Raw genomic sequence first — 22,524 nt, 5'->3', positions numbered from 1 at the left:
GGGGGACATTACATGGGACAGGGCACATGACATGGGGCAGAGCACATGATAGGACATAACATGGGACAGAGCACATGACATGGGGCAGAGCACATGACAGGGCGTTGCATGGGACAGTGGACATTACATGGGGCAGGGGACATTACATGGGGCAGAGCACACGACCGGACATTACATGGGGCAGAGCACACGACAGGAGATTACATGGGACAGGGGACATGGCATATTACATGGGATAGGGGACAGACTGTTGGGCACATTGTGGGGGGACACAGCGGGGCACACTTCAGTACTTGCTTTCTTCTGCTGGCTTCAGAGCTTGTTTCATATCTTCTCCAGTGGCGCGCTGTTCCCCCTCGGCCCCTCCTGCTCCTCCTGTCCACTCCAGATGATGTCACTTGTCAATTTCACAAAAGAAATTATTTTATTAAAATATAATACCTTACATCTAGGTTAAAAGCAAGCAGTTTCGATAAAATCCCTACTTCCTGGTCTTGGCCGTGACAAAAAGTGATGTTACCGGCTCCTCCGAAGCTGCAATTTTGTCTGTTTGCTGCACAGCTTCTTGAATTAGCGCACTTCATCAATGTTTCACATATTATAACATATTACTGTTTTTTTGGGGGGGGGGGGCGGGGGGGGGGGTTTAGGGTTAGTCGTTCCTATTTGTCTATTTTTGCTGTATAGCTTCTTGAATTAGCGCACCATTTTTATTATTATTTTTATTTTAAGAAAAAATTTGTTCTGTGTACCAGGCAAGGGGAGCCCAAGTTTGAGCCACTGGGTTACCGCATGTACCCCCACCTCAAACAGGAGGGACGTGTAAAGAGGCTCTACGTCCATACCAACCAAAACACTTCCAAAGTAAGCCTCTTGTATCCAAGACAAATGAGGGGAGTTCTGTTATCAAATTCTTAATCCATTTACCTACACGCTCAATTGGACTTCCCACCTCAAAAACTTTAGTTCTTCCGGGTGGTTTATGGGTGTTTTTGTGGACCTTTAGGATCACATAGAAGGTCAGGTTATTATAATGTTTAATCATCAGATACTCGTGCTCATTTTTGGTTAATTAAATTAGGGTCTCTCAGGCTACATCCACCTTCACAGAATTGTGGTGTGTTTAACTGAGTTCCATTGTTTGGCCATAAGAACAGGGGGGGGGGGGGTTGGTTCAGTTTGGGGGGAATTTTAGGGGAGAGGGGCAAGGTTTTCTGTCGGGGTGAATTCCTCTTATGGGGAAAGGGGAGGGGGGATGTGTATTTATTTTATTTTTTTTATTTTTTTTTCTATATGAATATTAAAATGATAGCAGTCACGAGCAGGTGTCTTTTCCAATTTTTTGGTCTGTCTGTTTGTGTTACATATTTGAGAAAGCCGCTATTTTTTTCACTTGTAATTCCTCTTAAAGATAAATATTTTTCTTTTTTGGTCAGGGACATACTATAAAAGCCAAACTTTTCTTAGCATAGAACAAAAAATACAGTATGTGTATTTGGAAAAAAAAAATAAAATTTTAGTTTGTAGGTATTTAGCTGAAATGTTTGGGTGCTGGAAAGTTTAAATAATTAACCACAGGTATTTTTATTGTATGCGATTTATACTTGTTCAAATGGCCACTTCACCTTTGAAAGCTGGGCAAAGATGGGTAGAATTTCAGATAAAAATTCTTAGGAAAAGAATGTTCTAAAAGTTTGCTAGTTTTTAGTGGATCAAATCGACATTCGTTTGCGACCAAAGTGACAAGAAATTTTAGAGCAGGATAGAAAGATTTTCTTGAATTAACAAATTTTTAAAAAAAATTTTTTTTAACAGTGTATGTGGTTTTTGTTCAGTAAAGTCCATTCATTCCAAAATCAAATGATAAAAGCAAACAAAAACAACTTTCAAATATTCTGAGAATTTTCATTTGTAATTCTATCCATACATGGCCAACTTAAATTTAAAAAAAAAACATAGTGCCAGGGGGAAAAAAAAGCTTGATCCAGCTTTTTTTTTTTTTGCATTGAAAACACGGTTAAGATAAAGTTGAGTCAACATGGACAAAACTGCATGATGGCAACAAATTCAAAAGATTGTGATTTTCTTTTCTAAACCCAAACACTTGCATACCTTGCAACTTTTTGAGATGGAAACAAAGTGCTTTTTTTTTTACCAACATTCCTTTATATTGGCTTATGAAATTTACAAACACAGGAATTTAGAATTTGGATGAAAGGTGAAGCACTGTGAAACTCTTGTTGAAAGATAAATAGTGCATTTTATCTACAACTAAATAGATCAGACCAAAATTAGGGACAAATGAAGAGGAAAGAGGGACAGATGGACTTTCTTCCAAATCAGGGACAGCCCCTCAAAATCAGGGACGGTTGGAAGCTATTCACTTAAACTAAATATGTTTAAGATGTTTCTACAGTGTTGAACTGTTTAGTACTCTTTTGTATAGGTTGAATTGTTACAGCATATATCCACAGGCCATTCATTTTTCAGGCATTTATCAAGAGGAGGGCAAACAATAACCTTGTTGTTTTATTTAGACAGGGCAAAATTCTTTCTGATCCCTTAAGGGTATTCCCTGGATCAACAATCTTTGGTGTCATCACTTAAAAATATTAATAGCCAGTTATTTTTTGTGCACTTAGAAATGCATCCAGCTTTTTTTAAGCAGTCTACAGAAATACCTCCCAATGAAGTCTTTTCCACGTTTGCACAGCTCTTGCTGTGAATAAGCCTTCTCATTTTCAGAAGTTGAACGTATTTTCCTCCAGACACAATACATGCCCCCTTGTTTTTTGAAATTACCCTAAAGTGAACACCTTTGCACCAAGTTTAATATATGGACAATTGATTTTCACAAGGTGATCAAACCCCCTTAAATGCCTCATCTCAATGAAGTTGAGTTACTCAGTTTAGTTGCGGCATGATTGACCATTCCTGCAAGGTTCTGAGTTCAGCTACAAACCATAGTAACTGCAATAAAACTGTGAGGTTCAGATTCAACTATAGCATGCACATAATCTGCAGGAAGTTCATACAATGAGTAAATAGAATGTGTACAGGGTAGTGAAAAAACATGAGAAAAGTAAGGCGAAAACTCTAACTGCAATTCAGTTTTGTTTACAGTAATGTGTATTCTTTTGTAGGGCTTTTTGCTTTAATATTTTTGAAAGAGATTTTACTCGCTTACCACAGTTTGTGATGCTCACGCAGTAAAGGCAAATGTCATTCAGAGCATCAAATGTATTGGTTTATTTAGTGCCTTTTTATTTTTTTTACATAAACTGTCTGAACAGGGTCAGCAGAGACCAAAACCATTCAAAACCGTAAACTAATTTTTACTTTTGCACAAGACACATAATATTTTCAGTTACAGAGGATACGTTCTTATAGAAGCCCAGAACTATACATTATTGAATATGTGAATGTTCCTTTTATTGGCGCAGGTGACAACATCTTAATGAGCAACCCACGAGGATGTTTTCAGACTTCCCAAGTTGATGACGTTGAGGATATTTTTCTTCTGGTAGCTGGCACTGGTTTCACACCAACTGTAAAATTACTGAATCATGTTTTAAATAGCTCCAACACACTCAGGTATTTTTTTTTATCTCACAATGTATACATTTAATACATACAGTATATACAAGTGTTCGTAATGGATATTTGCAGTTTAATGTTTTAGTTTAACAAATCTATGGTGTGTGTGGGATGCTTTTGGGCTATATAAATGGACACAAATAACCTTGCATATGCTGCTAATTTGCACAAATTAAAGTTGTGAGACATTTTAATTTTTTAATTTTTACCAGGGACTTCTTTAAATATGCAGTTTTTTTTTTTTTTGTTTTTTTTTTTACATCTGTGACATCTCGAACCAACAATCACTGCTTGGATTATGCATTCTGCTTGAAAAAAGTGTCAGTAGAAATAAACAAATTACATAGTGCCTGTAGTCAGTAAAAGTAGAAATGGTGCCCCATCATTGGTATTAGTAGGGGGAAATAGTTCCTTATCTTTGGTGTCGGTGCAAGAAAAATTATTGTTGGTGTTGGCGAGAGGAATGGTTGCCCCATTGTTGGTGTCAGTGGAAGGAATGGTGCCTCCTTGTAGGTGTCAGTGGGAGGAATAGTGCCCCAAGAGCCGGATAAAAGCAAGCAAAGAGCCGCAGTTTGGAGTCTGATTCTCAAAGCTGGCCGCTCAGCTGTTGGCTAATTGCCAGCTCCTATCTCTCCACAGTGACTCACCTGTTGATGATATCCTGTTAGTCAGTCCTGCCTACTCAAGCCGTCCAGTCTAGATGATCTGTGCCTTCTCCCTGGTCACATCTCTAGAGACGCTCTCCAGTGTTCCTGTTAAAGACTTTCTGGGCTGACATTCCTTCTGGCTCCAGTTCCTACTTGCTGTTCTACTACACTCATCTCTGGCTCCCTGACGTTTTGGCTTGACTGACTATCCATTCCGGTTCCTGAACTCTGGCTATGTTTTGACTACGTTTACCTTTTTTTATTATTATGAAAATAGTGTGATTTAACTGTACTGATGTCTCAGTATGATTCATTTTTTTCTGACAACCCCCTAATCACCCTATGCTGTGCAAATTTCCCTTGCTGCTTGGCTGCAGAGAAAGGGACTGGTGAATCTCTGTCCTCAGGCCCTTTCTGTGTCTCAAAAGTGCGATATCAGAGGTCTGTTTAGACCCCTGATATTTCACCAAAGCCCCCCCAATGGGGCTCCTAAAATAATTCAAATACAAAATAACATAATATTGTAAAAAAAAGTAGTAAAAAAAAAAAGAATAAAAATAAACTACAAACACCAACATCTACCCTACTGACACCATCCAGTGCTCTACTGACACCAGCATCTGCCCTACTGACACTGTCCACTGCTCTACTAACATCAACCTCTGCCCTACTGGCCCAAAGCTCTGCCCTACTGACACGTCCACTGCTCTACTGACACCAGCATCTGCCCTACTGACACTGTCCACTGCTCTACTGACATCAACCTCTGCCCTACTGGCCTAAAGCTCTGCCCAACTGACATTGTCCACTGCTCTACTCATACTGTCCATTGCCCTACTGCTATATTAATATTATTGTTATTATATCGGATATATGTACAGTATCTCACAAAAGGGAGTACACCACTCACATTTTTGTAAATAATTATATCTTATGTGACAACACTGAAGAAATTACACTTTGCTACAATGTAAAGTAGTGAATGTACAGCTTGTATAACAGTATCAATTTGCTGTCCCCTCAAAATAACTCAACATGTCTAAACATCTGGCAATGAAAGTGAGTACGAGTGAAAATGTCCAAATTGGGCCAAAGTGTCAATATTTTGAGTGGCCACCATTATTTTCCAGCACTGTCTTAACACTCTTGGATTTGGAGTTCACCAGAGCTTCACAGGTTGCCACTGAAGTCCTCTTCCATTCCTACATGATGACATCATGGAGCTGGTGGATGTTAGAGACCTTGCGCTCCTCCACCTCACAGTTGCTCAATAGGGTTTAGGTCTGGAGAGATGCTAGGTCAGTCCATCACCTTTACCTTCAGCTACTCTAACAAGGCAGTTGTTGTCTTAGAGGTGTGTTTGGGGTCGTTATCATGTTGGAATACTGCCCTGCGGCCTTGTCCCCGAAGGGAGGGGATCGTGCTCTGCTTCAGTATGTCACAGTACATGTTGATATTCATGGTTCCCTCAATGAACTGTAGCTCCCAGTGCCCGCAGCATTTATGCAGCTCCATACCATGACACTTCCACCACCATGCTTGACTGTAAGCAAGACACATTTGTCTTTGTAATCCTCCCCTGGTTACCGCCACACACGCTTGACACCATCTGAACCAAATACGTTTATCTTGGTCTCATCAGACCACAGGACAGTTCCAGTAAACCATGTCCTTAGTCTGCTTGTCTTTAGTAAACTGTTTGCGGGCTTTCTTGTGCATCATCTTTAGAAGAAGCTTCCTTCTGGGGCGACAGCCATGCAGACTAATTTAATGCAGTGTATGGTGTCCTGAGTAGGACCTGTCCTCATAAACCGCAATATGGTCTTGGCCACCATAAGCTCAGTTTCAGGGTCTTGGCAATCTTCTTATATCCCAGGCCATCTTAATGTAGAGCAACAATTCTTTATTTCAGCTCTTCAGAGAGTTCTTTGCCATGAGGTGCCATGTTGAACTTCCAGTGACCAGTATGAGAGAGTGAGAGCAATAAGACCAAATTTAACACACCTGCTCCCCATAAACACATGAGACCTTGTAACATTAATGAGTCACATGACACCGGAGAGGGAAAATGGCTAATTGAGCCCAATTTGAACATTCTCACTTAGGGGTGTACTCACTTTTGTTGCCAGCAGTTTAGATATTAATAGCTGTGTGTTGAGTTGTTTTGAGAGGACAGCAAATTTACACTGAGCTGTACACTCACTACTTTACATTGTAGCAAAGTGTCATTTCTTCAGTGTTTTCACATGAAAAGATATAATAAAATATTTCCAAAAACATGAGGAGTGCACACCTATGATCTCGGTGATGAAAGCATGGATCTGTCACCTGCACCTCTCTCCTGGACTAGCATATTGAAATACACAGAGTATCATTGCTGTGATCCAACAAGTGGCCTGGTCATCTTAAAGTACCTTCATGCAGCCCTAGCTTTGTCCTGAAGAACCCTGTGACACCTGAAACCTGTGGCACAATAATATAAAAATCCCATGCACATCTCATTATCAACAGGAAAGTTGGCACCTTGCTCCAAACACTTTCCTTACACACCCAGGTGTCAAATTCTAGTTGAAGTCTAGATTTGCATATTATTAACACCCACTTTAGGATCACTGAGAGGCTTTAGAAAATTATGGAATTCCATGCAGGCTGCTAAAGGGGCCTGCTCTATTACATGTGGCTGACGTTATATTAAAGCTCAATTGAAGTCTTACATCTTATAGTCCTGATTCCCCTGCCACCTTTATGATTTACCAGTTTGTGTCAGTAATGCTGGTTTAGCTGAGTAACTGCCAAATGTGTTGCAGAGAAAGGAAGGAGGTGTCAGAAGGAGAGCTGATTACTGAAAGCACCCAGTTACCTATAACCCTGGTACATTTTGAAGTGCACAGTCATGCTTAGACCCCATACACAACTGGTGCAACAGAAATAAGGGGATACACTAATAAATTGGAGGTGATTAGTACACTAGTGTGGGGGTCAGTAACCTGTAGATCACGAGCTACCAGTAGATTGCGGCCAGGTGACTGGTGTTCTGGATTTTGCCTACCCACCATCCCAGAGCATAAAACAGAGTGCAATGCAGAGGGACTACTTGTAAAGTTGCTGTAATAGGGAGCAAAAGCCACATAAGCTGATGCCTCCTCTGTAGTCCTGGCTTCTGTCCCAATGCAGAGTGATACCAACTGCACTCCGACTCTTATCCGGGGGAGGGGGGGGGGGGTAAATCTATGACTCAACCATAGGGTTTTACCACCCCCCAACTTTACTCGTGAACGAGCCCTAGGAGTGCCACTGTGGAATGCAGCGAATGACTAATTCACAAGTGCAGCAGGCATGACTTCTTCTCTGAAAAGTAATTCCAGTGTGTTTGACAGGCAGTGAGGGGGCAATATGTTGCCTCCTCACCACCTGATTTAATGTCAATATTTCTTTATTGTATCCTCACCACCTGATTTAAACCCATAATTGCCGTGCAATGCACATGATTTTGACATGGTAGTATGGCAATTGGAGGTTTAAATCAAGTGTGAGAAGGTGACACTGTGCCCGGTGATCTTTAACTTCTCCCATTTTTTTAAGGTAGATGGCCACCTCTTTAAGGTTGCCTATTCTGACAATCTAGCTGACTGTGTATCTGTTTCCATTACTTTATCTAGACTTTAATGTTTATACCAGTTCAGGGACATTAATGATTGAAATGTCTCACAGCAAAAGGTGTTCGTATTGCTTGTTACTGTTTTGTTTGCTACAAGTTTTAATATTCTTTAATGCTCTAGACATGGTAAAAGTGCAATTATCCATCTTAAAGGGGTTGTAAACCTTTGTGGTTTTTCATCTCAATACATTGAGGTGAAAAACCTCTTGCAGTGCAGCAGCCTCCTGGTGCCCCTATTTTACTTACTTGAACCCTCTTTTTCTCGTGCAAGGGATGAGCCCACCAGCTCTAGCCAGTGTCTCATGACCTGATTGGCTGGATTGATAGCAGCCCAGCCATTGGCTCCTGCTACTGTCAATAAAATCCAATGACATGGGAGGCAGGGTCAAGCCCGGCTTTCGTGTCTATAGATGCAAAATGCAGGACTTGGGAGCGCGCCTACAAAGTAACCCCCTCACTGAAGTGCTTCTCCGAGGGGGTTATCTGATGTGGGGAGGAGCCAAACTAGCTGCCGGGGGACCCCAGAAGAGTAGGTTCAGGGCAACTCTGTACAAAACGAGCTCCACATTGGAGGTAAGTATGATATGTTTATTATTTAAGAAAAAATAATGAACCCTTACAATCACTTTAAGTTATTCAATTCTGCTTAAAGGGAAACTGTAATTGGAGGTTTATGAAGGCTAAGATTTGTTAACTTGTTTTGGGAATGTTGGTTCCTTGGCTGTCCTGTTGATGCTTTGGCTCCAGTGCTGTCTACATACAGAACAAATATAGAAATCAGGAGGTTTGCTGTTTTTCTGTTACTAATTTAAAGCATGCTTTTTCTGGGTTTTTAATTTAAGGCAGTTAAAGCTGAACTCCAGCTTTTTTTTCACTAGAACTGAATAGAATGATGAATCCCAGCATACATCATACCACTTTACCATGTTGCTCAGTTGTCTGCAGATCCCCTAATATTCTGGGTTTAGTTGTTGCTTTGTATCATATGACACTCTGAATATCCTGCTGATTGACTCTGTCCCTTCCGCATCCACTTCCTGCAGCAGTTGGAGCCTAAAACACTCCCCTTTGTAGTCTTTCAGACTCTGCAAATTATGTAAATTCCTTCACAGCTCTGATGGTGGGTGGGATTAAATACAGTGCCTTGCGAAAGTATTCGGCCCCCTTGAACTTTTCAACCTTTTGCCACATTTCAGGCTTCAAACATAAAGATATAAAATTTTTATTTTTTGTGAAGAATCACCAACAAGTGGGACACAATTGTGAAGTGGAACGAAATCTATTGGATTTTTGAAACTTTTTTAACTAATAAAAAAATGAAAAGTGGGGCGTGCAAAATTATTCGGCCCCCTTGCGTTAATACTTTGTAGAGCCACCTTTTGCTGCGATTACAGCTGCAAGTCGCTTGGGGTATGTCTCTATCAGTTTTGCACATCGAGAGACTGAAATTCTTGCCCATTCTTCCTTGCAAAACAGCTCGAGCTCAGTGAGGTTGGATGGAGAGCATTTGTGAACAGCAGTTTTCAGCTCTTTCCACAGATTCTCGATTGGATTCAGGTCTGGACTTTGACTTGGCCATTCTAACACCTGGATACGTTTATTTGTGAACCATTCCTTTGTAGTTGTATGTTTGGGATCATTGTCTTGTTGGAAGATAAATCTCCGTCCCAGTTTCAGGTCTTTTGCAGACTCCAACAGGTTTTCATCCAGAATGGTCCTGTATTTGGCTGCATCCATCTGCCCCTCAATTTTAACCATCTTCCCTGTCCCTGCTAAAGAAAAGCAGGCCCAAACCATGATGCTGCTGCCACCACCATGTTTGACAGTGGGGATGGTGTGTTGAGGGTGATGAGCTGTGTTGCTTTTACGACAAACATATCGTTTTGCATTGTGGGGAAAAAGTTAGATTTTGGTTTCATCTGACCAGAGCACCTTCTTCCACATGTTTGGTGTGTCTCCCAGGTGGCTTGTGGCAAACTTTAGACGAGACTTTTTATGGATATCATTGAGAAATGGCTTTCTTCTTGCCACTCTTCCATAAAGGCCAGATTTGTGCAGTGTACGACAGATTGTTGTCCTATGGACAGACTCTCCCACCTCAGCTGTAGTTCTCTGCAGTTCATCCAGAGTGATCATGGGCCTCTTGGCTGCATCTCTGATCAGTCTTCTCCTTGTCTGAGCTGAAAGTTTAGAGGGACGGCCAGGTCTTGGTAGATTTGCAGTGGTCTGATACTCCTTCCATTTCAAAAGGATCGCTTGCACAGTGCTCGTTGGGATGTTTAAAGCTTGGGAAATCCAAATCCGGCTTTAAACTTCTCCACAACAGTATTACGGACCTGCCTGGTGTGTTCCTTGGTCTTCATGATGCTCTCTGCGCTTTCAACAGAACCCTGAGACTATCACAGAGCAGGTGCATTTATACAGAGACTTGATTACACACAGGTGGATTCTATTTATCACCATCAGTCATTTAGGACAACATTGGATCATTCAGAGATCCTCGCTGAACTTCTGGAGTGAGTTTGCTGCACTGAAAGTAAAGGGGCCGAATAATTTTGCACGCACCACTTTTCAGTTTTTTATTTGCTAAAAAAGTTTAAAATATCCAATAGATTTCGTTCCACTTCACAATTGTGTCCCACTTGTTGGTGATTCTTCACAAAAAATTAAAATTTTATATCTTTGAAGCCTGAAATGTGGCAAAAGGTTGAAAAGTTCAAGGGGGTCGAATACTTTCGCAAGGCACTGTACATTCTAATTAGCATTCAATCCTGCCCAGTCACACCTACAGGAAGAGTTCAAACCTCACACGTCCCGCTTCACAGATCACAGCATTATTACAGAAGGAAGCTTGTTCATATACAGCCTGTTCTGAAAGCTAATAAAATTATTTCAGAACATAAACCATGTGTAGACACGTGTAACTGCTGCCCCTTTAATTGTGAATCACACTAATAAATGAAGCAAAAAAATTAAAGTAGGCGCTAATTAAACTACTGTACATGCATCCTAAAATGAACAGCTAGATAATAAAGATTACAACCACTGTAATAATCATTATTGTGCAATACCAGAAACAAAAAAACGCACGAAACAATGCACCAAAAAGTTGCATAAAATAATCAAACACAAATTACAAAATGCTGTGGAAAATGTGTTAATGCCAGTGTTATATCAGTGACAAAACTGATACAAGACCCCCGAAGTCGGAAGAAGGGGCGGCGCAACGGATGGCCGGGCCTCCGCTAGTAAAAGAGCTAAAGGAAGAAAGCGGAGGCCTGGCAAGAAGAACCGAAGAGGGGGACAAGACCCCCGAAGTCGGAAGAAGACCCCCGGGCGGCAGCGAAGAAGAAAGCTGAGCTCCTCCGCTAGTAAAAGAGCTAGCAAAAGAGCAGAAGATAGCGGAGGAGTTCGGCGAGAAGACCCCCAAGACTGAAGACCCCCGGAGCAGTACAATAAATTATTTTCAAACCTTGTGTGTTGTGTTTTTTTTTTTTTTACATTTTTTTTCACAGGTGAATGGGTAGGGGTACATTTTACCCCATACTCATTCACATAGGGTGGGTGGGCGGTATTCGGCGGACCCTTATTAAAGGGGGCTCCCGGATTTCGATAAGTCCCCCACCCGCAGACCCCGACAACCAACGGCCAGAGTTGTCGGGAAGAGGCCCTTGTCCTCATAAACATGGGGACAAGGTGCTTTGGGGTGGGGGGGCGCAGGGCACCCCCCTTCCCCAAAGCACCCACCCCCCCATGTTGAGGGCATGCGGCCTGGTACGGCTCAGGAGGGGGGCGCTCGCTCGTCCCCACCCCCTTTCCTGACAGTCCGGGCTGCGTGCTTGGATAGGGGTCTGGTATGGATTTTGGGGGGGACCCCACACTGTTTTTTTCAGTGTAGGGGATTCCCCTTAAAATCCCTACTGGACCTAAGGGCCTGGTATGCCCCCGAGAAGGCATGCAGGCTTCATTAGTGTGGCGACATTATCACCACTCACTACTATAGGAAAATTACATTTTTCTATTGCAGCCAGTGCGACGGGATCGCGCTGGTCAGAGAAGCCTGTCGCCGGGAACCAGCGCGACAGGATCGCTCTAGAAACACAATATCGGCGGCACCTACTGTAATTGTTTATTACATAAAGTAATACTGAGGTTAGACAGCATTCTCCATGATATCAAGACCTACTGTCTTTGGCCTATGAAGGTAGAAGTGTGAGTGACATTTCTTTCTGGTGAGTGTGTGCAGCTCTCAGTTCAATGTTACATTTTACACTTGCTATATTCAGCTTTTTTGTGTCTTAGGTACCATTTATTTAAAATTACTATAATCCTACTTGATATATGAATGCAGTGCCCATTTGTAATCATCAAGTATGCTGAGAGCTGCAACTTGTGTTTAAGCAAATGCATATTTGATTTATTTCTTTAAGTCAACCTTTTTCTAGAAAAAGCAAAGCATCAGGTTTGCTTTAATGCAAGCACTTAGCTTCTTTTACTTATTTTTCTTGTTCTGCTACTGCCCTTCCTTTGTATTTTTGTGGTCCCTACATCTTAAAATAATATACACAATGGATATAAAATGTATACACACCCCTGTTAAAATGTCAGGTTTCTGTGATTTTAAAAAATGAGACAAATCATTTCAGAACTTTTTCTACCTTTTAATGTGATCTATAAACTGTACAACTGAATTGAAAAACAAACTGAAATATTTTAGGTGGGGAAGTAAAAATAAAAACCTAAAATAATGTTTTTGCATAAGTGTGCACGCCCTTAACCAATTCCCGACCAGCGCACGCCGATGTACGTTGGCAGAGTGGCACAGACAGATAAATGGGAATATAGGTACGTCCCTTTAAATTTGCCGCCGTGCCATCGCGTGTGTGCCGCCGGCGGTGCGCATGCCGGCCCAGACCTCCATGAGTTGGATCGTGGGTCCTGCGGACTCGATCGCTACAGGGATACCCACAATCGTCTCACGGGGAGCAAGAATGGGGAGATGCTAATCTAAACAAGCATCTCCCCGTTCTGCCTAGTGTCAGTGTCACTGATCTCTGCTCCCTGTGATTGGGAGCAGAGATCAGTGACGTGTCACATGTAGCCATGCCCCCCCACAGTTAGACTCCCCAGGACACACTTAACAATTACCCTGCCCCTATCGGTTAACCCCTTCACTGCCAGTGTCATTTACACAGGAATCAGTGCAATTGTATAGGACTTATTGCTGTATAAATGACAACGGTCCCAAAAATGTCCGATGTGTTGGCCATAATGTCGCAGTCACGATAAAAATCGCTGATTGCCGCCATTATTAATAAAAAATGTATTAATAAAAATGCCATAAAGCTATCCCCTATTTTGTAAACGCTATAAGTTTTGCGCAAACCAATCAATAAACGCATATTGCAATTTTTTTTTTTTACCAAAAATATGTAGAATAGGTATCGGCCTAAACTGAGGAAAAAAAATGTTTTTTTTTTTTTTAAATATATTTGTCGGGGATATTTATTATAGCAAAATGTAAAAGATGATGTGTTTTTTTTTTTCAAAATTGTCACTCTTTTTTTTTTTTTTTTTTTTATTTATAGCGCAAAAAATTTAAACTGCAGGGGTGATCAAATACCACAACAAGCTCTATTTGTGGGGAAAAAAAGGACATCAATTTTGTTTGGCAGCCATGTCGCACGACCGCGCAATTGTCAGTTAAAACGACACAGTGCCAAATTGCAAAAAGTGCTCTGGTCAGGAAGGGAGTAAAATCTTCCGGGGCTGAAGCGGTTAAACTAATACTTTGTCTTTAGCACCTTTTTCATTTTATTACAGCACTCAGTCTTTTTGGGTAAGAGTCTATTAGCATGGCACATCTTGACTTGGCAATAATTGTTCACTCTTATTTGCAAAAACACTCCAAATCTGTCAGATTGTGAGGGCATCTCCTGTTCAAAGCCTTTTCAGATTACCCCACAGATTTTTGGATTCAGGTCCTACAGTCCGCTGAGGGAATGGAATTTTTTTTTAATATTTCAGTTCTATCTACATTCATTTTAAAGTTTGATATTTCCCTATACCTTTTTAACTCTGCGAGGATAATTGGGAGCATCTGTAATGGGTTGGATACATATAACATAATGTTATCCGCGAAAGCGGATAACTTGTGATCTTTTCCATCTATCACTAAGCCCCCATTTTCCAAGTTGGTCCGAATGGTTGCTAACAGGGGTTCTAATGGTAATTCAAAAGTAAAGGGGACAGTGGGCAGCCCTGGCGTGTACCTTTGAAAAGTGCAAAGGGCTTTGATAGAGTCCCTGAACGTACGTACTTGAGCTGTTGGGTTAGAATATAATGCCTCTACCCACTTATACGTGAGGGGGCCTAAGCCAGCATAACGCATTGTCGAAAGCATATACTCCCAGTCCAGTCTATCGAAAGCCCTTTCAGCATCAACCGATAGAAAAAGTGCTGGTTTCTTTCATTTTTGGCTCCATTCATTAAAATTCTACTTCTGATTACATTGTCCCTCACTTACCTCCCTGAGATAAAGCCTGCTTGATCATTCTCTAACAAAGAAGGCATGAAAGGCTTCAGCTTCTCAGCCAATATCCTTGCATACACTTTAATATCTTCGTTAATTATAGAGATTGGCCTGAAGCTGGAGCACACCATTGGATATTTCCCCTATTTTACAAAAAGTGATATGGAAAGCCCCTAGCGCCTCCTTACGCATCTCCAAGTTACCTCCAATAGAGTTCATATATGTCTGTAAATATTGGGATAAGATTTCTATGAACATTTTAAAATATAAAGAAGTAAATCCATCGGGGCCTGGGCTTTTACCTACCCCTGTTCTTTTAATTGCTTGTTGTATTTCTTTATGGTAGCATCCCTATCTAATTTGCTAGCATCCTCCTCTGGTAAAACTGGTTTTGCCTTTTGTAGATATTGTTCTTTTATTTTGTCTAAGCTGGGTGTTGTCGAAATTGTGGACATTATTTACTTCATATAATACTTGTTAATATTCCTGAAATATTTTATCTAGATCACCCGTAGACTACTTAAACTCCTCTTTCTTATCCTTCGTTTTTGTTATATTATTTACATTGCTTTTGGGTTTAATTGTCCCTGCCAATAGTTTCCCCGGTCTATTTCCCGCTTTATAATATCTTTTCACTGTTATATTAAAGGTCCCTTTAGTTTCTTGCTCCATTAGATCCTTAAAAGGCTCTTGTTTTTCTATCAGTTTAGCCAGTACTAGGACCGCCATAGATCCTTTATGTAGCTGTTCCAGGTCCTGAATTTCCTGTAGAAGAATTTGTTTCTGGGTCAACCACATTCTCTTTCTCTTAGCTCCATCTGCTATTACCTGCCTCTTATAAATACTTTGAGTTTCCCAGAGGGTAGTTGGGACAATATTTTCTATGTCATGTTCCTGAAAACAATTTAGAATCACTTTCTATGTCTGCTACTACTTTAGGGTTGTATAACAGGGACTCATCCAGTCTCCAAGACTTCTGCCTGGTCAGTAAGTCATTTAAATCCAGGACAACTATAACCAGGGCATGGTCTGAGAGTTATTGCTTTTATTTCTGCTTTTAACAATTCCTCTAAAAGCTGATATTCCAGAAAAACCTAATCAATTCTTGAGTATGATGAGTGTGCTGGAGAATAGTATGTAAAATCTCTACCCCTAGGGTTTAGAATTCTCCATGCCTCTACTAACTGTTGTTTATGTAATTTCTGTGTAATTACCCTAAGGCAGGCATGTCCAAAGTCCGGCCCGCGAGCCAATTGCGGCCCACATTCCGGTTTAATATGCCCCCCCCTGGTAATTTTGTGTGTATATCTATCTATCTATCTATCTATATATATATATATATATATATATATATATATATATATATATATATATATATATATATATATATATATATATATCTCTATATATATCTCTATATATATCTCTCTCTATATATATATATATATATATATATATATAGCGATATATTGAGATATATATAGAGATATATATATAATCTTTTGTGGCCTGCAGGGCCATAAAGATATTTACCATATTTAGCAGCGCTGCCTCAGAGGGAACAGGGAGGGGGTGGGACAAGTGCCGTCAGACTACATACAGGAGAATCTCCTGTTTACTCTGCAGCGTCCATAATAGAAACTCCCATCTCTTGAGCTTGCATTGGATGACTGTTCTGTCTATCATAGGAGGCAGGATTTTGTATTAAAGAGGCGGCTGAGTAAAAATGAGATTCTCATGTATGTAATCTGTCTGCGCTCGTCCTGTCCCCTCCGAGGCTGCAGATGGGCATGGATCAGGCTGAACTGATGGCAGTGGTAAGGCTGCATTAATGGCAATGGTAAGGCTGCATTAATGGCAATAGTAAGGCTGCATTAATGGCAATAGTAAGGCTGCATTCATCACAATAGTAAGGCTGCATTCATGCCAGTGGTGAGGCTGCAGCATTGGTTGCAATGGTGAGGCTGCAGCATTGGTTGCAATGGTGAGGCTGCAGCATTGGTTGCAATGGTGAGGCTGCAGCATTGGTTGCAATGGTGAGGCTTCAGCATTGGTTGCAATGGTGAGGCTGCATTCGTTGCAATGGTGAGGCTGCAGATGGGCACTGATTAGGCTGCATTGATGGGCACTGACCCTTACTTTGCTTTTATAGTTCTTTATTTAAAATGTAATTTTTTTCCTAAAACTTCCCTCTTAAAGTGAAGGTGCGTGTTAATCTCTAATAAATACGGTATATCCAAATAACACGCCCAAGCTCATCCTTAGTCCTGAGCGGCACTCAGGGATTCGTTGGGGGCCACAAAAGATTTAGCCAAATAACATGCCCGAGCTCATGTCTTCACCACACAGCCACAAAGGAAAGAATTCTTGTTAGGCAGTGTATTAGTGCTCGGACGAACAAACTTAGACTGAATTTTAATGGATTCAAAGAATGTCAGGCAAAATGGTCGGCCCTCGCGCATGTTCACTTCATCAAATCTGGCCCTCTTTGAAAAAAAGTTTGGACACCCTTGCCCTAAGGTATCTACCCTCCGACTGTAAAGAGGGAGGTTGGTTATCTAAGGCTGGGTCAAAAACAAAATTGATCTCTTTATTAGGAGAAAATCCGTGGAACCATGTTGGGGAAGATTTTTGAGCCCAGATTCATTTTTGATGACCATTTAAGATGAGTTTCTTGTAAAAATACTATGCTGGCAGAGAATGCTCCTAATTCCCGGGAAAATCTGATTTTCTGACATTTATAGGTAATTATATTCAATGGGGCCATAATCTTAAAAAGGGGGCCATATGCATAAAAGTAGACAAAGGGTTCTGTCCCAACTCCAGGAATACTACACTATACTAATCTACAACAAGACCACAAAAAAAACAACATATACTTTTTAGACACCATATATCCCTGATTCCCCCTCCCTCCCACGAATACACTGAAAATCAGTGTTGTGTCCCATCAGGCTGCCACCTAGATAGATACGCAGCCCTGGGGGGAATCTCTTGGGGGTTTTAATATGTCCACGTATGCCAGCAGTCCTCATCCCCAAAAATTTGGGGATGGTTCCCGGAGCAGGTGGACATAAATTTCCAGTGTTAAAAGCCCTAATGCAACCATGTTTTATTCAAATCTCAATACCATATTCTTATATTTTATTCCAAGATCTATCTTTTAATTTCCCCAAGTCCTGTGGTTTATTTTCCCAATTCTCCAGACTAGTGCCTTGCAGGCCAAGTTTTCTGCAGAATTCATTTACGTCCTCTGGAAATCCCAGAGTTGCTGAGATACCTTGATTTTTAGCGATTCAACAGGCTGGAAACCCCCATCTGTAAGAAATATCCTTTGCTTGTCGCTGACTCGATAAAGGACTCAAAGCCCTACTATGGGCTAACGTCTCAGGTGACAGATCAGTAAAGATGAGTAACTTATTTCCATTAAAATCTGTAAATGCAGAATTTCTCATGCCCTGTGATATCTGTTACATAGTTACATAGTTAGTAAGGTTGAATAAAGACATCAGTCCATCCAGTTCAACCTGAGTGAGTGTCTACAATTGTCCCTATCCCTTTACATCCCTTTACATTGCACACTCACATTGGTCCCTACCCCAGGGTGGTGATGTACCCTACTTAAAGAGGAATAAACCCTGATTGGTTTACTTCCTCTTTGTCTCCCTGAAAAGCATGCATAATAGCCCATTATGTGTCACTTACCTGACACAAGAGCCAGCGTTGTCACCACTGTCCCCTGTAGCACGGAGCATCCATCTTTTTCTGGGTATCGCTGCCCTGGCCACTCACAGCGCCGGAGCAGCAATGACGTCACTCCCACGCATGCGCACAGGAGCCGCCACTAACGGCTTATCGCCGTTAGCAGCGGCATGCCCAGTGCGCCTGCACGCTGCTGTCTACGGCGCATGCGCCATAGACATCGATGCCTGTCTCCTAAACCTTGTAGGTTTAATCTAGGCTTACCTGTAGGTCAGAGTGGTTTGTAAGGGTTTACAACCACTTTAATTAATAGGCTAGTGCAATTGGAGAGGGAGAAAGGGAAATAAAAAGAGAGGGGGACAAAAAGACTTTTAGTCCCCAAACAAAGGGGATAGGCAGTTGTAGATTTCCAATTCTAATTTAAATATGATTTGAGATACAAGAGCTTTTATCTTGTTTAAAGTGATTGGTGGTGGTGCGATTGGAACGTTGAATCCAGGATTGCATTAGCCGGGATTACAAGCCATTATTGACCCCTGAGGCATAAGTCTACTCGGGTCATGTCCTTCTGGTAAGCCTGCGCTTCTTAAGGTGGTGGGAGCTTCACAGGGTGGAACAATATCTGGTCACAATAACGCGGGACCTCTGTGGACACTGAAGTTCATTGGGACTTACACTTTGCACTTTTTAATTTCATCATTCAATGGACTCTATTACTTTTATTATTTATATTTTCATGTGTATACATTGATGTTTTTCTCTATATATTTTGTCGTCACTTCCTAAGTTTTGGGTCGCATCAGGACTTAGTGTGACCTTTTTACTTATTTTTTCACCGAGACATATATTCATATGTCTGGTTATATTGATATATAGGTTTTGATTGTCACTACAGTTGTATTGATATATAGGTTTTGATTGTCACTATACTCACTACCTGTTGTTTTTTTTTTTTTTTTACTTTTAAACAGGTAATGTTTATTGAACATTATTGCAGAGATTACAATCACAGTGGCATACACCGAACATTCAAAAGGCGTTGCGTCATAACCATAACAGTAGATAAAAGACATTTTTCCATTACAGTAGCGATTATGTATCACGGTCAAGGAAAGTCCTAACATTGACATGTTATTTACTGTAACAGTACATCAAATTCCCTCATCACACGTGGCAGCCTCCTGCAGCCATTTATCCCATATTCTATGATATTTAGCTGGGCAACCCCTATTTTTATATAAGAATTTTTTGTATGGGAGCGTAAGATTAACTTCCCGTTTCCAGTCCTCAACCCGGGGTGGAAGGGGCCTCATCCACTGTCTAGCTATCACTTTTCGAACAGAAAACAAGGTTTCCTGCAGGAAAGTGCCAGTAGTTTTATCTAATACGTCAGGAAATATCCCTAGTAGACAAGGTTTGGGGTCTAGAGCCAAGGGCGAGCCCATAACATCATGTAGAAATGATACTACTTGTTTCCAAAGTTCCTGCAGTTTGGGGCAAGACCAGATAAGATGGAAGAACGTCCCAGTCTCAAGAGTACACATCGGGCAGAGCACAGATTGATTCATATTTATATTTGGCGGTCCTGAGTGGGGTGAGGTATGCTTTATGCACTATGTAAATCTGAGAAAGCCTGTCCTGGAGCCTAGGGGACACCAACTTGCACGTCTCCAGAGCCTCCTCCCATTCCTCGTCTGTCAGTTCACCCACATCACCCTCCCAGCGGGACTTCAGAGCATACGCTAGTCTCGCCGAGACGGGGGCCGTAAGCATACCATAAAAGCACGAGATAAGCTTTTTGGGATCAGTGTCCTTCACTATGGCGACAATAGGATTGGGAGCAGGCCGAGGCAATGACTGCGGGAATTGTGTTCTAAGTGCATGTTGAACCTGTAGGTACTGAAATAGCATAGTGTTTGGAATACCATATTCCTCCTGCAGCGCCTGAAATGTTTTAATAGTACCATGGTGAATCAGGTGATGCAGGTAGTATATTCCCCTCGATACCCATAACTGAACACTCTGGATCTTTTGAAGTTCCGGCAATTGTTTGTTATGCCAAAGTGGGGTATAGTCATTTGGTGATGCAACATTCAATTTAGTGGATGCCAGATCCCAAATCTTTCTGTAATGAAAAAGCATGGAGTGTTTACCTGGCTCCACGACTGAGCTCCCCGCCCCCGTCGAGATAGCAGCTATTGGATCATCTGCCATTTGTGCCCAAGTAGGGGAGAGAAGGGTAAGAAAACGTTGTTTATCAGTCTTGTCTACATGGAAAAGCTGAGACAGTTGTGAGGCAACATAGTAATGATTTAGATCTGGAAGAGCCATGCCCCCCATATCAGTCAGGCTTTTCAAAGCCTGCCAAGCAAGCTTGTGTCTATTATTCCCCCATACAAAGGGTCTAAGGAGACTTTCAAGGGATTTAATGTATTTCAGCGGCAAATATACCGGGGCATGCCACAACACATACAGTATTTTAGGTAATAGGACCATTTTAATCAGATTAACGCGCCCCCAAACCCCAAGGGGGAGACGAGACCAGGCCTGAATCTTAGTACGCACCAGGGAGAATAATGGTTCTACATTCAGCGCAATGTAATCTGCTGGATTCCTAGAGACATATACCCCCAGATACTTAATAGTGCCGACTCGCTGAAGAGGCAGACTGGCCTGAGATTCTGACTGTGGAAAACTGTCAATAGGCAAAATTTGGGATTTTTCCCAATTTATACGAAGACCGGAAAAGCTACCGAACCACTCTATCTTTTGTAGGGCCTTTGCGAGGGAAGGGCCCTAGTCCGCCAGGTATAACAGCGTGTCGTCAGCATATTGATTGATTTTTTCGGTTAGTCGGCCCATCGTCAGTCCCCTGATCGCAGGGTCCTCACGAATCGCCACCGCTAAAGGTTCAGCAGCCAAGGCATATAGTAGCGGGGACAGTGGGCACCCCTGTCTGGTACCTCTACTAAGGCCAAACTCCCGGGAGGACCACCCATTCGCCACCACCTTAGCCGTTGGGTGATGATACAGCAGCTTCACCCACCGGATAAAGTTCAGGCCAAAGCCGTATCCCGCTAGACACTTCCACAGATACTCCCATTCCACCGAGTCAAATGCCTTAGCCGTGTCAAGTGTCACCACCACACGCTCACCCACTGCCTCATGCGTTGCCTGTAGATTTATATAGAGCCTGCATAGATTGAACGATGTATTCCGCCCCGGCATAAAGCCCGCCTGGTCAGCCTGAATCAGGCTAAGGATCACTCCGTTCAATCTAGTAGCAAGTATTTTAGCTAAAATCTTAATATCTACCTGCAATAGGGAGATTGGGCGGTATGATTCCGGGAAACCCGGATCTTTGCCAGGTTTGGGAATCAAAACTATCGTTGCCTCCCTCATGGACGGAGGCAATGTCAGTGTATCAAAAAGACTCCCGTAGAGGGCAAGAAGCTTAGGCGCCAGCACGTCTTGGTAACGGGAATAAAATTAATGGGAAGACCATCTGACCCCGGCGACTTGGATTTTGCAAATTCCGCAATAGCACCCACTATTTCATCGGTGGTCAGGGGGGCCTCCAGAGCCTGCACCTGTTCCTCCGTAACCTGGGGGAGGGAAACCTGAGCCAAAAAGCCGTCCATCGGAGTGGTGTCGTCGGAGACTGTAGTGGTGTATAGGTCCGCGAAAAAGTCCCGAAATCTAGCTGTCACCTCAGAAGGGTCCGTGATCATTGTATCACCCTGACCCTGCAAAGAAATAACAACCGGGGGCCTGTCTTCCCTGTGTACCAAATATGCTAGTAACTTACCAGCTCTTTCCCCAGATTCAAAGTATTTTTGTTTGGTAAAAAAAAGTTTCTGTCGGGCCTTGTCTTGGTGTAGCTGAGAAACCACCCTCGACTATAGTCTAAGTGCATCTGCGTTTGCCGTAGACGGGTCATCTATGTAGGTGCGTTCCCTGGAGCTCAAATCAGCCTCAGCCTCAATAATGACAGTGGCCGAGTCAGCTTTGAGCCTATTAATGTGGGCAGTCCGCACCGATCGAGCGTGTAATTTAAATGTATCCCACACTGCTGGAACTGAGGCCGTGTGGTCATTATCCTCAAAAATTTTTATCCACTCCGCTTCAATAGTGTCATCTTCGGGTAACAATGTCAGCCAGAACGGATTTAGTCGCCACGCCTGCGGAGGCCTACCCAGGGGCACGTCAAGCACTACAGAGTAGGGGCTGTGGTCCGAAAGTAGTCTGGGGCAGAACAATACTTCCCTGAGTCTGGGAGTGAGTTGTTTAGATATTAGTATAAAGTCAATACGGGAGAGAGAACCATGTGTGGGTGAGAAGCATGAATACTCCTTCTTTTGAGGGAATTTGTGCCTCCAAGTGTCCAC

At 42.1% G+C, this 22,524-nt stretch overlaps 1 protein-coding gene across 1 annotated transcript in view; it reads left to right on the top strand.

The window, feature by feature from the left end:
- Positions 1–22,524, top strand: part of CYB5R4 (cytochrome b5 reductase 4) — a 190,635-nt gene that overhangs the window by 149,167 nt on the left and 18,944 nt on the right. Inside the window, exon 13 of the mRNA XM_077487313.1 lies at positions 3,444–3,594. Within this exon, the coding sequence (XP_077343439.1) occupies positions 3,444–3,594 (151 nt within the window). The remainder of the gene's footprint in view (positions 1–3,443; positions 3,595–22,524) is intronic.

This window comes from Lithobates pipiens, unplaced genomic scaffold, assembly GCF_037356315.1.
Source record: "Lithobates pipiens isolate NorthernLeopardFrog02 unplaced genomic scaffold, aLitPip1_a1.2 Scaffold_18, whole genome shotgun sequence".
Classification (NCBI taxonomy): Eukaryota; Metazoa; Chordata; class Amphibia; order Anura; family Ranidae; genus Lithobates; species Lithobates pipiens.
Note: the sequence above shows the minus strand (reverse complement) of the source record. Positions and strands in the feature narration are given on the sequence as shown.